The 16,715-nt window shown below is 44.1% G+C and overlaps 1 protein-coding gene across 3 annotated transcripts in view; it reads left to right on the top strand.

Moving 5' to 3' along the window:
• NAGPA (N-acetylglucosamine-1-phosphodiester alpha-N-acetylglucosaminidase) overlaps window positions 1–16,715 on the top strand; it is a 34,561-nt gene that overhangs the window by 3,403 nt on the left and 14,443 nt on the right. The window contains exons 3-5 of one of the 3 annotated variants that reach the window (XM_056558750.1): window positions 670–809; window positions 4,554–4,662; window positions 14,554–14,682. In XM_056558750.1, the coding sequence (XP_056414725.1) occupies window positions 670–809; window positions 4,554–4,662; window positions 14,554–14,682 (378 nt within the window). The remainder of the gene's footprint in view (window positions 1–669; window positions 810–4,553; window positions 4,663–14,553; window positions 14,683–16,715) is intronic. The other 2 variants (XM_056558752.1, XM_056558753.1) reach the window with 2 other exon arrangements.

Genomic DNA, 16,715 nt, shown 5'->3' with positions numbered 1-16,715 from the left:
CAGTGCCTCCAGCTGTTGCAATTGTTGCAAAACTATAACTCCCAGCATGCACTGACAGACCATGCATGCTGGGAGTTGTAGTTTTGCAACAGCTGGAGGCACACTGGTTTGGAAAAACTAAGTTTGGTTGCAAAACACTTGAAAGTTTATTACTTAACTTAGTGTTTCCAAACCAGTGTTCCTCCAGCTGTTGCAAAACTACAACTCCCAGCATGCACGGACAGCCAAACGGCATGCTCGGAGTTTGCAACAGCTGGATGTTTGCCCCCTCCCCCCAATGTGAATGTACAGGGTACACTCACATGGGCGGAGGTTTACAGTGAGTGCTGCAAGTTTGAGATGGCGCAAATTTTGCGCTGCAGCTCAAACTTCCAGCGGCAAACTTGCTGTGAACCTCTGCCCATGTGACTGTACCCTAAAAACACTACACTACACTGACACTAACCTAAAATAAAAAGTACAAAACACTACATATACACATACCCCTACACAGCCCCCCTCCCCCCCAAAAAAATGAAAAACGTCTGGTACGCTACTGTTTCCAAAACGGAGCCTCCAGCTAGTTCTGATCTGTCAGGGACTCAATGCTAAGCCCCCTGTGAGTTGGACATAGTATGAGCCCTGTGTAGGAGGAAAAATAACTTCATGCTGTTCCTGCCTGCTTTGCAGCTATTTATCAGAGGAGGAGGTGCTGAGCACAGAGAACCCCTTTGTGCAGCTGGTGAGTGGAGTCGTGTGGCTGCTACGCAATGGTAAAGTGTACATCGAAGAGAGCAAGAAAGTAGAATGTGAAGATACTCAAAATACTGGTAAGTGGAAACGTGTTCACATTTTGCCCTGTAGTCATAAGACTACAACAATAGAATTAAGATAGTCATTTTATATATAGGTAATACAAAAGTGATTTTTGTTTTAACCCCTTAAAGGAAAATTGTCATTAAACCATTTTCCACCAATAGACCCATATGAGAGGGCTTGTTTTCTGCGCCACCAATTTTACTTGGTAATGATATTGAGAACCAAAAAACTACCCCAATAGGTAACAGTTCCCACGCTACTTACAAGAGCATAACAAAAACAAGGGAAATGCGTTGTAGAGATCAAACAATACTTTGAGTACACAAACATTAAAAACCCATAAAAGGGATTGGAGAAAATACAATAAACATTATGATAATGGCCACAATGGACCAGACTGAAGAATGGTGGCTACCAATAGTATAAATATGATACACAGGAATGTATGTAAACAAATCCTTATTGTTGGGCCTGAACCCACATATAGAGATATGACATAATAAAACAGGTTACTCTAATGCTGAATAGATTATAGCAAATTATAAAACAACATATAGAAAACCACAGTGGGACAGAGTATACCTGGGTAACCAACACCTAACCCAACGTTTCGCTACTGCTTCATCCGGGGCGTGGTCTATGCCGATTCCACCCCTCCTTTTATATCGCCATTGGCCAATCATGACATGACCTACCACACATGCGTCATCTCACTGCGCCCAAGCAATATTACATAAGAGGGCGTTTGCACCCGAGTAGTAAACATACAGAAGTATAAGGCGTGGTACCTCCCACCGCTCACCTGCACCAACCGGAGCAATTTGCGCTGTGTAGAGTAACACGTCGGCGCATGATCAAACACATCATGGACACTTCCGGCGAATGATACGCCCACGGAGCGCCACGCCACAGAATGTGACGCGGAGCGCCGCCCCCAGGGCAGGCACACGTCGGGAGCAGCCCGATCATGTGATCGCATCAAAGCACGTGATCGGGAACACAGCCCGGCCCCCCACGGACCACACCAGCGAATCAGCGGTGGAGGGAGGGGGGATGGGCGGCGACCCCGGGCACATACCAAAAGATAGAAAATAAATTACCAGAAAAGTATGCATTATAATAAATAACTGATAGTTAAGATAACTCATGTTGGGCACTCAGCACAGCATGATATGTTATGCAATATGCACATAAGAACACAATAAATAAGCGTGATAGAGGTAAATATATATATATATATATATTGGACTAACATATTCCCTAGAATAAATATGTATAAAATAAATATGCCAAGCACATATGGGCTCTTGTAACGCATTGTCCCATGTTACCAGTTTTGTTTAAACCATGGTATCGCATGATTTATATATAAATTAATACATGTGTATATATATATGTATAGTAACTAATAAGAATCAATTATTTGCACATTCATCTATTTAATGTCTTTATTATACGACTTTGTATCCTTTTTTGTTTGTCACATTCATTAACTTACATTCTACACCATCACACCACCATCCCATTCACTCACATTCCCTTACTTACACTTCACACCATACATATTTATTCTAGGGAATATGTTAGTCCAATATATATATATATATATATACCTACCTCTATCACGCTTATTTATTGTGTTCTTATGTGCATATTGCATAACATATCATGCTGTGCTGAGTGCCCAACATGAGTTATCTTAACTATCAGTTATTTATTATAATGCATACTTTTCTGATAATTTATTTTCTATCTTTTGGTATGTGCCCGGGGTCGCCGCCCGTCCCCACTCCCTCCACCGCTGATTCGCTGGTGTGGTCCGTGGGGGGCCGGGCTGTGTTCCCGATCACGTGCTTTGATGCGATCACATGATCGGGCTGCTCCCGGCGTGTGCCTGCCCTGGGGGCGGCGCTCCGCGTCACATGCTGTGGCGTGGCGCTCCGTGGGCGTATCATTCGCCGGAAGTGTCCATGACGTGTTTGATCATGCGCCGACGTGTTACTCTACATGGCGCAAATTGCTCCGGTTGGTGCAGGTGAGCGGTGGGAGGTACCACGCCTTATACTTCTGTATGTTTACTACTCGGGTGCAAACGCCCTCTTATGTAATATTGCTTGGGCGCTGTGAGATGACGCATGTGTGGTAGGTCATGTCATGATTGGCCAATGGCGATATAAAAGGAGGGGTGGAATCGGCATAGACCACGCCCCTGATGAAGCAGTAGCAAAACTTTGGGTTAGGTGTTGGTTACCCAGGTATACTCTGTCCCACTGTGGTTTTCTATATGTTGTTTTATAATTTGCTATAATCTATTCAGCATTAGAGTAACCTGTTTTATTATGTCATATCTCTATATGTGGGTTTAGGCCCAACAATAAGGATTTGTTTACATACATTCCTGTGTATCATATTTATACTATTGATAGCCACCATTCTTCAGTCTGGTCCATTGTCGCCATTATCATAATGTTTATTGTATTTTCTCCAATCCCTTTTATGGGTTTTTAATGTTTGTGTACTCAATAAAGTATTGTTTGCTCTCTACAACGCATTTCCCTTGTTTTTGTTATGCTCTGGTAATGATATCAATCATTTCATCACAAAATCCACGGCAAAACCAGAAAAAAAATATTTGTTTGACAAAATTTTAACAAAAAACACCATTTTGTAACTTATGTGGGCTTCCGATTCTATGCAGTACAATTTTCGGTAAAAATGACACCTTTATCTTTATTCTTGTAGGTCCATATAGTTACAAGGATACCTAATTTATATAGGTTTTATTTTATTTTACTACCTAAATTTTTTTTTTTCCCCATATATGGGGATGCGTGAGGACTTATTTTTTGCGCCATGATCTGAAGTTTTCATCGGTACTATTTTTGTTTTGTTGGGACTTTTTTGATCACTTTTGATATATTTTTATTTTTTTATAAGGGTATACAAAGTGACCAAAAATATGCAATTTTGGACTTTGGTATTTTTTTTTAGGCAAACTCCATTGACCGTGAGGTTTAATTAACGTTATATTTTTATAGTTCGGACATTTGCGCATGCGGAGATACAACATATGTTTATTTTGTTTACATAATTTTTTTTATATGGAATTTGGGAAAAGGGGGGGATTCAAACTTATAATATGGAAGGGGTTAATGTGTGTTTTTTAAACTTATTTTCCTTTTTTTATTTACACTTTATTAGTCACTTAGGGGACTTTTAGGAGGAATCATACAGAGCAATAGAGTTCCATAGAACGCCATTGATCTGTGTGATCTGCGCTCGATTGATAAAGCCTGGTTCAGCCAGGCTCTATCAACAACAGCCGCAGCCAGCACAGAAAGAGACATAATCCCTCCGGCTACCTCCGAAGTGGATCGCTCCCCTGCGATCGTGCTGTGGGGCCCAGATCACACAGATCAATGGCATTCTATGGGACTCTATTGCTCTCCACCCCACTGGACCACAAGGGACTGGTTAAAGGTCCCTTTAGATGCAGCTGTCAGCTTTGACAGTGGCGATCTAAAGAGTTAATAGCCGGCTGCGGCGATCATCACATGACGGCTATTAACGGCGGCCCCCAGCTACAGGGATCAGTCGGCCATAGTCGCGTCATACACTGGTTGCCATCTCAGGACGAGCCGGCTCGTCCTTAGACTGCAACCGGTTAAAAAAATAAAAAAATAAAAATAAAAAACAGCACCTCATAGAGGCTATTAGTGTATGTGGATTTTTATTTTTGATTCATTTTTCCTTAGGTAGGTTTGACCATTTTGTGAATGTGATCTCTGCTAGGACAGCCATTGGTCATGATAAAGATGGCCAACTTATTCTTTTCCATGTAGATGGCCAGACTAAAGACAGAGGGTAAGTCTTCATGAGTTGATAACCTATTCACAGTAATTTTACCTTTCAGGTCTATATAATTTTCAGTGTAAAGAACATGTGATGTCTGCTTTTTTTATGCGAATTATGTATTTCTGAAGTAAATAATATCCTTCTAGATGTACATGTGTAGATGAAAGCTTCCCCCCCCATGGGTTCTGTTTAGGGCCCAAAAAAAAAGTTATCGATTCCTCAAAAACTTTTCTACTATGAATAGGGTTATCAGCTATTTTCATAATCTTTCCCTTGGTTGATTTTATTTTTTTTTTGTCATCCAATTTACAAAGGTCACATATAGAGATGAGCGAACTTACAGTAAATTCGATTCGTCACGAACTTCTCGGCTCGGCAGTTGATGACTTATCCTGCATAAATTATTTCAGCTTTCATGTGCTCCCGTGGGCTGGAAAAGGTGGATACAGTTCTGGGAGACTCTTTCCTAGGACTGTATCCACCTTTTCCAGCCCACCGGAGCACCGGAAAGCTGAACTCATTTATGCAGGATAAGTAAACAACTGCCGAGCCGAGAAGTTCATGACGAATCGAATTTACTGGAAGTTCGCTCATCTCTAGTCACATATACAGCCCTCCTCTCGCCCCCCACAAAACTCAGCCTTTAGCCTACCCCACAAACTTACTCTTAAAGGGATACTCCGCCCCTAGACATCTTATCCTCTTTCTCAAGGATCTCCGTGCTACACCCAGCGTTCATTTAGAGTGTTGGGTGCAGTGCCAGAGGCTTGTGATGTCATGGCCACGCCCCCTCAATGCAAGTTTATGGCAGGGAGTGTGACGGCGGTCATGCCCCCTCCCATAGACCTGCATTGAGGGGGCGTGGCTGTGACATCACAAGTGGGGTGTAGCCCATGACATCATGAGCCTCCTCCCTGCATTGCCAGTCATCCGGCATGGAGCAAAGTTCGCTCTGTGCACCAGATGTCTGGGTTCCCAGAGGCAGAACCCCCGTGATCAGACATCTTTTCCCCTATCCTTCGGATAGGGGATAAGATGTCTAGGGGCGGAGTACCCACTTAAAGTGTAGCTCCCACCATCCTTTTTTTTTTTTTTTTTTTTTTTTTTTTTTTTTATTCTGTTCCTGCCTATTGCCCATCCATCCCTAACCCCCTCCCTGCTTAAATTTTATTTATTTATTAATTTTTTTTACTATATTAAAAATGCTTTTTTGTCTGCCTGGTAGTGTACTCACTACCAGGCAGACTTCCCCAGCAGGCACGATGTCACTGATGCCTGCTGGGGGGGCCGTCTTCCGCACTTAGTTCATCTACACAGGGTGCCTCCAGCTGTTTCACCACTAAAACTCCCAGCTTGCCCTGACATCTATTGGCTGTCAGGGCATGCTGGGAGTTGTAGTAGTGAAACAGCTGGAGGCACCCTGTGTTGAAAACAATAAGTCAGGGCCATGGGTGAGGCGCCGCGCTACTCCGAACCCCCCCCCCCCCCGCTTTCCCCCAACCCCCGTGTTAAAACCCCGATCTTCCTAAACATACTTACATGCCGCAGAGTCCTGCAGCAGCAGCGGCGACATGTGCGGGAGGAGTGGTTTCCCGGCCAGTGGCCAGGGAGCCAATGCGCTTGCTCTCGCCTGCCTGATTGACAGGCAGAGAGCAAGTGCAGGCTGAATGAATTTGGACCGATTGCCCGTCCGGCATCGGTCCGAATTCAGGCGTGACGTCACGCCAGCCTGCAGCCAGCCACTAGGAGGGAGACTCCTAATGGCTGGTTTTCAAACGTAATTTATTTTTTTATTTTATTTTTTTTCTGGTTATTCGAAAAAAAATCATTGGCCAACTAATTGTTTATGAAAATAATCATTAGGTGCACCCTTAGTTCTGTTAGTACTCTGAGATAGTTTTCAAAAAATCCGATTTACGTGATACATATGAAGTGTATAATAGGACTGCAGCCAAGCCTTCATGACTGAGCCAGATGGTGACCACAACATGAAAACATTTTTTATTTTAACCTTTTATATTAGCCATTACCTTGGCACATAAACATTATCTGCTAAAGTGTGACTGATACACTGCCGGAAGGACATTGGGGAGATTTATCACACCTTCTGTAGAGGATCATTGGAGCAGTTGCCCATAGCAACCAATCAGATTGCTCCTTACATTTTTGAAGGCCTTTTTGAAACAGGAAGCAGCAATGTAATTGGTTGCTATGGGCAACTGCTCCACTGTTCATTTGCAAAAGATTTGGTAAATCTCCCCTATTATCCATGAAATGCCTATGTAGTTGTACAGTCTTTCATAAAGTTATTTCTTAATCCTATACATACAATGATCAGCCATAATGTTAAAGCCACTGAAAGGTGAGGCAATGACATTTGGCAAGCGGTGAGATATATTGGGCAGCAAGTGAACAGGATCTGAGCAACTTTCATAAGCGGCAAATTGGAATGGCTACACAATGGGATTAGAGCATCCCTGTGTGCAGTGCTTAGTACCTACTAAAAAAAAAAAAGGCTCAAGAGAGGACAAGTGAACTGGTGACTGGGTCAGTTATCTAGTCCAATCTCAAAGAGCTACTGTAGTTTAAAGGGGTTACTCCAATGGAATATTTTTTTTTTTTAATCAACTGGTGCCAAAAAGTTAAACAGATTTGTAAATTATTTCTGTTTAAAAATCTTAATCCTTCCAGTACTTATCAGCTGCTGTATGTTCCACAGGAAGTTCTTATCTTTTTGAATGTAATTTCTTTCTGACCACAGTGCTCTCGAACACCTCTGTCCAGAGGAGGAGCAAATTCCCATAGCAAACCATTCCTTCCTGCTTTGGACAGTTCCTGACATGGACAAAGGTGTCAGCAGAGAGCACTGTGGTCAGACAGAAAATAAATCCAAATAGAAAAGAACTTCCTCTGTAGCATACAGCAGCTAAGTACTGGAAGAAATGAGATTTTTATATAGAAGTAATTTACATATCTGTTTAACTTTTTGGCACCAGTTGATTTAAAAAAAAAAAAAAAAACCCTTTAAGAGACAATTTTTCATTTTCACTTTCTCCTCCTTGCCTTCTAAGATCCATAACTCTTTGCATTTTCCATCCACAAGGCCAAATGAGGACATGTGTTATGCAAGACCAATTATACTTTGTAATGACTTCACTCATTTTATTTGTGGGGTGAAATAAAATAAAAAAAATAAACAAATGTTCTCGGTCGCTCTTCATTGGGGGGGGGACACCTATACTGATGGATATATGCTCTTGCCACCAGGAGGTGCTGACACTAGGATAAAAAGTAGTCTCCTCCCTGGCAGGATATATACCCGCCAACTGTAAGTGAGGTGATCAGTTTTAGCTAGTGTCAGTAGGAGGCAAGACACATGTCCCAGATGTGGTCTCTCTTTATTATTTTCTAGTAAGGGCTGTTTAGTTAGATTTTTATCTCCTGGGGGTTTAGGAGCATGGCGCTACCTGTTCCCCCATATGCAACAAAGGGGCACGGAGGATAAGAGTATGGGCAGTCAACCCCTTATAGCCAGCACCTGGAGGTAGTATCCTGGGTCCGGGTCTCCCACTTGCCCCTGCTATTTTAGGCTGCATTCACACCACGTTTTGTACATATGGGCAAACCAGGTGCTCCCATACCCCAGCCGAATCAGCCCGTGACTCCATTTACTTTAATGAGCCGACCGGAGTCAAACGGTGACTCCGCTCGGCTCAGTTTTGACCCATATCCGGTTTTGGACCGGACCTAAAACCGTAGTATACTACGGTTTTAGGTTCGGACATGAAACCTCATATGGGTCAAAACGGTTACTCCGGTCGGCTCATTAAAGTGAATGGAGTCACGGCCTGATTCGGCTGGGGAATGGGAGCGCCCGGTTTGCCCCTCCCCCTGCCGGATCCGGCACCCGTATGTACAAAGCGTGGTGTGAATGCAGCCTTAGCCTGGTATGATGCAGCGTGGCCATAAGCTGGTTGAAGACTTCAAGGTAAGTATGAGAAGATGGAGCTGTGGGTGAGTATGTACTACACCCGCTTCCCCCTCTCCCTCCCTCTTGTTCATCCAGGGGTCCCCTTTTTCTCATGTGCCCAGCTCCTCAACTGCCATTACACGTGGCAGTGCTGGGCCGGACCCCTCATGGCCTCTAGCGCCATACTGGAGGGGACAGTCCAGTGGACCTTCTCTCCCCCCTCTTTGGACAACACATGTATTGCGACCAGACACAGTGCCCAGGCCATGTTTTTATTTTCTCCTCTTTCTTCTTCCACTATTGGCCGGAGACTCTATGCTGCTGCCCCAGTTTCAGTCTCTGGGGAAGTGGGTCTCCTGTCCTGAGCGGCCATCCACTTTCCCAGTGGGGGCGTTATCTGCCCGCTTACTTCCTTTTTGTGTGGCCAGACGCAGTGTCCTGGCCACGTTCTTTATAGACTGACCAGAGACCTACAGCTGCAGGCAACGAGTCTCCGGTCTCCCGCGGCTGACTGCGTACTCAGTGCAGGCGCGAAAGCCCGCTTACTCCTATCTGCTGCGACCAGGCACGATGTCCTGGCCTCATTCTAACAGGCTGACCGGAGACTTACAGCTTTAGGCAGAAGGTCTCCGGTCCCACGCATGAGTCCTATCTTTTTGCAGCCAGGCACAGTGTCCTGGCCGCGTTCTTTATAGGCTGACCGGAGACCTTCAGCTGCAGGCAGTGGTTCTCTGGTCCCACGTGGCCGACCGCTTCTAAGTGCGGGCACATCAGCCTGCTTACTGCTCCGGTGCATCTTAAACACCCCACCCCCCTGTCAAAAGAAATATATATATATATATATATATATATATATATATATATATAATATATACACATATACATATACATATACATATACACACACATACACATTCACCACTGGTCACTTGGACCATTTGGTGGTGTTTGGTTGCTGTGCTTCTTTCTTCCATTCGTAGTCACGTCCTTGTATCTTTTGCCCAGTACCAGTGTCCAGATTTCTAGTCTCTCTGGAGACTCAATTAGCTCCTCCATTCCTTGATATGTTGTTGAGGGTTCCTGGGGACTAAGTACACCCAGTACTTTTGCCCCCTTGCCTTCGGGCGGCATTTCGCTGCTCCTATAGTCCCTGGCGCACTTTCACCATCCCCCTACCACAGGGGGAGCGGGATCAGGGAGCTTGGCATGGTCTGGGACTGTTTTTCATAGCGACCACCCCTTGTTTTCCCCTCCTCTATATAGGTGGGATAACTGTCTGGGCCCTTGTTTTTTGCTGAGAGCAAACAGCTGAGCTGCACACTTTTGTAGCCTTGCTCTCTTCCTGTTTTTTGGTTCTCTACTGCTGCTCATACAGACTTGGCACTCACCTCTGTTGGAGGAGTTTATGCAATCTGTATGGCTCGGCGACCGCTGGTCTAGCACCGTCTGTTGTTGGGTTCTGCCACTGCTCTCCTCCTCCCTTGGTGCAATCTCCCTGGAGGGGTTTGTTCCTCCTTCCTGGTCTGTATCGGTTTCCCTACACTGACACTACAGTCCTCTGGAGTAACCTTCCCTTTTGTTCCCCCTCTGGTTCCGTCCTGACAGGATGTTGCGTCGGTTCGCTCAGACCGTGGGGATTCATGTCTGGTTAGTCTCCTTGTCTTGGACACTATCCTAGTATGCTGTGGCATGCCTTCTTTTCTAGGTCTGCTCTTCTGGTTCTTTGGGCCTTAGTGGTGGTTGTGGTCTTGGGCAGGTTGACTTCTCTGCGATCCCATTTGTGGGGCGGTCTTTCTATACCGCACTTCTTCTTGTTTTCAGGGCATTCCGCTCCCTTTTTGGCCTTATTCCTTCCATCTCCTCCTTCATGGGTCACTGTACTCCCGAGGCGGTGGGCGTTCCGGTCATCCAGACTACGCTACTGGAACTTATTTCACCTCCCAGATGCTTGCGGCGGGCCCCTGGGATGGGGTTTTTTGGTCTGCAGCTGTTCTGGTCATAGATTTTCTGCACCAGGCCTCTCCACAGCCAGTCTCCATCTTTCTTTCTTTTTTCCAGTGTTTTTCTGGTGCCCACCTCCTGTACTGGCCTTCTGCTCAGGCGTACGCTGCTCTCCCTGGCGTTTTTCCACCATGTTCTCTTGAATCGGTTGACGCTGGATGGGGTCCTCCTGTGCCCTTTTCCATTTTTGTTTCCCAGCCGGGCTAGCCCTCTATCTGGCTCTGTTCATTGGAGTTGTTTCCTACCTCCTCCCGGGATGGTACCAGCCAATCTGACTTCCTAGTTGACCTTTTCTTGTCTCTCTCTCTCTATGGACCGTAGCTTTGGAACCTCTACATAGGACGGTCTCTTCCTTGGTGTCCTAGTCCTTCTCCATGGATTGGGGTTCTTCCGGGAGCTCAGTTTTTGGGCCTCGGTTGTCTCATCCGCAGGCCTTATGGTAGAGTGGGTTTCGGTCTCTGGACTGATTCCCCTTTTTCTGTTAGTTGTTTTTTCCCTCCCTAGGAGAAAAAGTCGGCTCCTCCCTGGCAGGATATACCCGCCCGCTGGAAGTGAGGTAATCAGTTTTGTCACAAAGCAGTAGGAGAAGCCAACAAAGAAACATGTCCTAAGGACCCTAGAAAGGAATCCCAGATATAAAAAAATAAAAAATACGGACAAAAAAATGAAGAAATGGGTGGGTGCGGTGTCCCCTAATAAAGGCTAAGAGAGAGAGATTTTACGGTGAGTACAAAAAAAAAATCTTTTTGTCGGTTGCTCTTCTTACTGATGGGATGTACCAAAGCAGTCCACACCGCACCCACCCATTTCTTCATTTATTTATCTTTTGTCCGGATTTTCTTTATCGGTTCTTGTTTTTTTTTGTTTTTTTTTTTATCTGGGATTCCTTTCTAGAGTCCTTCGGACATGTTTCTTTGTTGGCTTCTCCTACTTTTTTGTGACAAAACTGATTACTTCACTTCCAGTGGGCGGGTATATCCTGCCAGGGAGGAGCCGACTTTTTCTCCTAGTGGCAAGAGCATATACCCATCAGTATAGGTGTCCCCCAATGAAGGCTACGAGAAAGAGAGATTTTACGGTGAGTACAAAAAAAATCTCCTTTTTTGTAACTTTTGAGCTATTTTGTTTCTACACGGTGCACTTTATACTAAAACTGATGTTTTTTTTTTTTTGTTTCTGTTTTTTTTTATTCAGTAGGTTAGTAGGTCAATTTGATTACAATGATACCCAGTTAGGATAGGTTTTGTTTTCTTTTAATGCTTTCAAAACAATTTAAAACTTTTTTTTAATTTTTCTTTTAAAGAAAATAGTTAGCCTTGGGTCCTAGCATTGATGTGGATTTTACTTTATGAAGTATCACCTACCTAAACATTGTTGCAGATGAAGTACAGCGCTTCAAATTTATGGTCAGGATAGCAGGATAATGCATGACTGTACTGCAGAAACTGTCGAAGAATGGTTTCAGAAACATGGCAAAGAGTTCTTAGGGATGACTTGGCCTCCAAATTCCCCAGATCTAAATCTGATTGAGCATCTGTGAGGTGTGCTGGAAAAGCAAGTCTTGATCCATGGAGCTCCCTTTTCACAGCTTACAGGACCTAAAGGGGTACTCTGCTGGAAACCTTAATTTTTTTTTTTTTTTTTTTTTTTTTTTTTTTTTTTTATTATGAACTGGTGCCAGAAAGGTAAACAGATTTGTAAATTACTTCTATTTAAAAAATCTTAATCCTTCCAGTGCTTATTAGCAGCTGTATACTACAGAGGAAATTCTTTTCTTTTTGAATTTCTTTTTTTGTCTTGTCCACAGTGCTCTCTGCTGACACCTATGTCCAGAACTGTCAGGAACTGTCCAGAGCAGCATAGGTTTGCTATGGGGATTTTCTTCTGCTCTGGACAGTTCCTGATATGGGCATCAGGTGTCAGCATAGAGCACTGTGGACAAGGCAAAAATTCAAGGCAGGAATTTCCTCTGTAGTATACAGCTCCTAATAAGTACTGAAAGGATTAAGATTTTTAAATAGAAGCAATATACAAATCTGTTTAACTTTCTAAAATTTTATTTATTATTGCTGCCCGTACACAGGGAGACAAAAAAATGTTTATGCTGAATATCTCCTTTAATTAGGGAACTGGCTAGATTGAAGTTTTAATAGCAGCTCCTAAAGTCAGCTCCTGAATAATCAATACCTGGATAGCACTTGAATGACCATTCAAATCAAAGCGCACATTTTCTCTGAGCTGATTGTGTTTTTGACATTTTAAAGGACAACTGCAGCGGAAAACATTTATTCCCTAGCCACAGGATAGGGGATAAGTGATTGATCGCGGGGCGTCCAACCACTGGGACCCCGTGCGATCTCCTAAAGGGGGTCCCGGCATTAGCACTCAGTGTCGACCTGAGCGGCCGACTGTTACGCCCCCTCCCAGCCCCGTCCCCATACAGTTCTATGGGAGAGGCGGGGAGGCAAGAAACCTGCCTCCACGTCTTTCCTATAGTTACATGGAGGAGGCGTGTCGGCCGCCGCTGATGCTGTGGACGGCACGCCTCCTGCACGGGAGAGCTGCGGCAGAGCCGTGGCCCCGTGCAGGAGATCACGGGGGTCCCGGCATTCGGACCATCCGCAATCAAACACTTATTTCCTAGTGGATAACTCTCAAAATATATATCTCTATCTCTACCCTCTATATCTCCTCCTCCTATCAATCTCTATCCCCATCAACCTCTATCTCTATCCCCATCACCTCTATCTTCTTTTTTTTTTTTTTTTTTTTTTTTTTTTTTTTTCAGACCTTTTAACCAAGATTAATGTTATATTTTATAGGGCGGTTTCTTAGTTTGGGGTAACCCTTTAGGGTGTTTCCCCTAAAGCTGTTGATACATGCCTTTAACAGGACACACATGGTTTGTTACACAATGGGATCTACACAATATGGGCAGGTGGTTTTAAAGGGGTTATCCACCATAAGGTGATCTTAGTACGTACCTGGCAGTCAGTAATGGACATGCTTAGGAAGGATCCTCGCTTATCTTGGGGCTAAATGGCTATGTTGTGAGATTACCATAATACTGTGGCTAGCTTTTTGTGAGGTGGTATTTCCTGTTTGACTTTTTTCTTTTTTTGACTACATATCCCACAATTCCATTTTCCTCCCTCCCACACATCAGCCACCCCACCCATTGAATCAAAAGACCTGTGGTTTTCAATCAGGGTGCCTCCAGCTGTTGCATTAGTTGCAGATTGATCCCTCCACCCATTGAAGCAGACAGGCTCCCTGTCATCAGCTGACTAGTGATGTCAGGTCTCGGCTGCATTGTAAGCTGGGAAAAATCTGAGACAACAGTCATTTTGTATGCTGGGAAAAATAAATATTGGGGTGAAAATCAAATAAGAATTGTGAGAAAACCATCACACACAGGTACAGACACTATATTATGAACTACACTAACTTTACAGCCCCTGTAGCAGAGTCCAATTAAAAGTGTATTCCAGGAATTTTTTTTATGTTAAAGGGGTACTCCGCCCCTAGACATCTTATCCCCTATCCAAAGGACATCACGGCCTGTCCTCTTAATGCAAGTCTATGGCAGGGAGCGTGACGACCGCCGTGCCCCCTCCCATAGACTTGTATTGAAAGGGGCGGGCCGTGACGTCACGAGGGGCGGAGCTGTGACGTAACGATGTTTCAGCCCCTGTATTGCCCGTCATTACGTGCAGAGCGAACTCGCTCTGTGCTGTAATGGTAGCGCAGTGCCGCAGCGGGGATCCCGGGGCTCCCCAGCAGCGGCACCGTGGCGATCTGACATCTTATCCCCTATCCTTTGGATAGGGGATAAGATGTCTAGGGGCGGAGTACCCCTTTAAGGCTTAACAGTGTATAGATAGGCAGATTTGTTTTATGTGCTGATGTGAAATATTTTAATTATTTAGCATGAACTTGTGGGAAGTAGCAGATTTTCTAAGGAAACAAGGAGTTGTTAATGCTATAAACCTGGATGGTGGAGGATCAGCTACTCTGGTTGTTAATGGCACACTTGCTAGCTATCCATCTGATCATTGGTGAGTATGAATATATCCTATTCAAAGAGCACGTTTTTCTTTTTTAACTGCTTCATTGCCACAACCTTTCACTCTGCTGGTAATGTGATATACTGTGGACTTTCTGCTCACAAATCCACGGTGGAAAATACACAGCGTACCATGACTGTGTGAAAGTAGATTAAGTTTAAACAAGCCTTTTTTCCCTGCTGGCAAATCCATGACCTCTTCTGTTGCTCCATTGGCTCCTAATGCTCTCCCAAACCCCTTTCATTATATACCCAGGACACCTCTCTGAAAGGTCTGATCTCTTATGTTTTATAAGCGAATATTTCCACCCCACGAGGACATTCACAAATATGGTTTAATGCTGAAATGGAGTAGAGATGAGCGAACTTACAGTAAATTCGATTCGTCACGAACGTCTTTGCTCGGCAGTTGATGACTTATCCTGCGTAAATTAGTTCAGCCTTCAGGTGCTCCGGTGGGCTGGAAAAGGTGGATACATTCCTAGGAAAGAGTCTCCTAGGACTGTATCCACCTTTTCCAGCCCACCGGAGCACCTGAAAGCTGAACTAATTTATGCAGGAAAAGTCATAAACTGCCGAGCCGAGAAGTTTGTGACGAATCGAATTTACTGTAAGTTCGCTCATCTCTAGGAAACAGTATTTGGTTGCGCTTTTACCAATTTCTACCTGCCAAACTACACCCTATTCCAAATTATTATTCAAATTCTATTTAAGTGTCACAAAGATTAAATATTTTGTTTTTCAGTTTAACTCATGGGTGTCATTGTTTTCAGTGTTCAAAGGAGCCCTGAGACACAATTTCGGACACCTGTGATAATTAGATTGCCAGGTGAGCCCAATTTAAGGAAAAACTACTAAGGGTGCGTTCCCACAGGGCGTATACGCAGCGTATTTGACGCTGCGCAAAATGTATGGCAGCAGCGGGAAATACGCTGCGTATCCCTTGCTCACTATACACACAGGGCTTTCCGGCGGCAGCCCTATGTGTGTAGTGAGTTTTGGAGGCGGAGCCGCGCGTCACAGATACGCCGGCACACGGCCCCGCCTCCAAAACTCACTACACACATAGGGCTGCCGCCGGAAAGCCCTGTGTGTATAGTGAGCAAGGGATACGCAGCGTATTTCCCGTTGCTGCCATACATTTTGCGCAGCGTCAAATACGCTGCGTATACGCCCTGTGGGAACGCACCCTCAAGGTGGATGTTCCCCATTATTAAGCAGACACCATTTTCAAGCAATATGGGGAAGAAAAGGGATCTCTCTGCTTCCGAAAAGAGTGAAATAGTTCAATGCCTTGGACATGGAATGAAAACATTAGATATTTCGCAAAAACTTAAAGGGGTACTCCGGTGGAAAACATTTTAATCAACTGGTGCCAGAAAGTTAAACAGATTTGTAAATTACATTTATTAAAAATCTTAATCCTTCCAATACTTATTAGATGCTGAATACTACAAAGGAAATTTTTTATGCTGCTCTGGACAGTTCCTAAAATGGACAGAGATGTCACCAGAGAGCACTGTGTTCCATAAAGAAAAGAATTTCCTCTGTAGTACTCAGCAGCTAATAAGTACTGGAAGGATTAAGATTTTTAATAAATGTAATTTACTAATCCGGCCTCCATCCTCCCCTGACCACAATCCTATTGAGAACCTTTGGCGCATCCTCGGCAAAAGATCTGAGGGTGGGAGGCAGTTTACTTCCAAACAGCAGCTCTGGGAAGCTATTCTGACATCTTGCAAGCAAACTCAAGCAGATACTGTCCAAAAACTCACAAGTTCAATGGATGCAAGACTTGTGAAGCTGCTATCAAATAAGGGGTCCTATGAACAGTGCAGTTTTATGTTTAAAAAAAAATAAAAATAATCATTAGATTTGTTCATTAAAATTTGAATTGTACTTGTAATAGTTGATAACATGAGAATTATGCTGACTGTTATTTACATCAATTATTTAGTTAAATGATTTGCATAATAATTTGGAAGAGGGTGTATATGGTCTAGGGCTGCTCAGTCATCCTTAGGC

The sequence above is a fragment of the Hyla sarda genome, chromosome 2 (assembly GCF_029499605.1).
Source record: "Hyla sarda isolate aHylSar1 chromosome 2, aHylSar1.hap1, whole genome shotgun sequence".
In the NCBI taxonomy this organism is placed as follows: domain Eukaryota; kingdom Metazoa; phylum Chordata; class Amphibia; order Anura; family Hylidae; genus Hyla; species Hyla sarda.
Note: the sequence above shows the minus strand (reverse complement) of the source record. Positions and strands in the feature narration are given on the sequence as shown.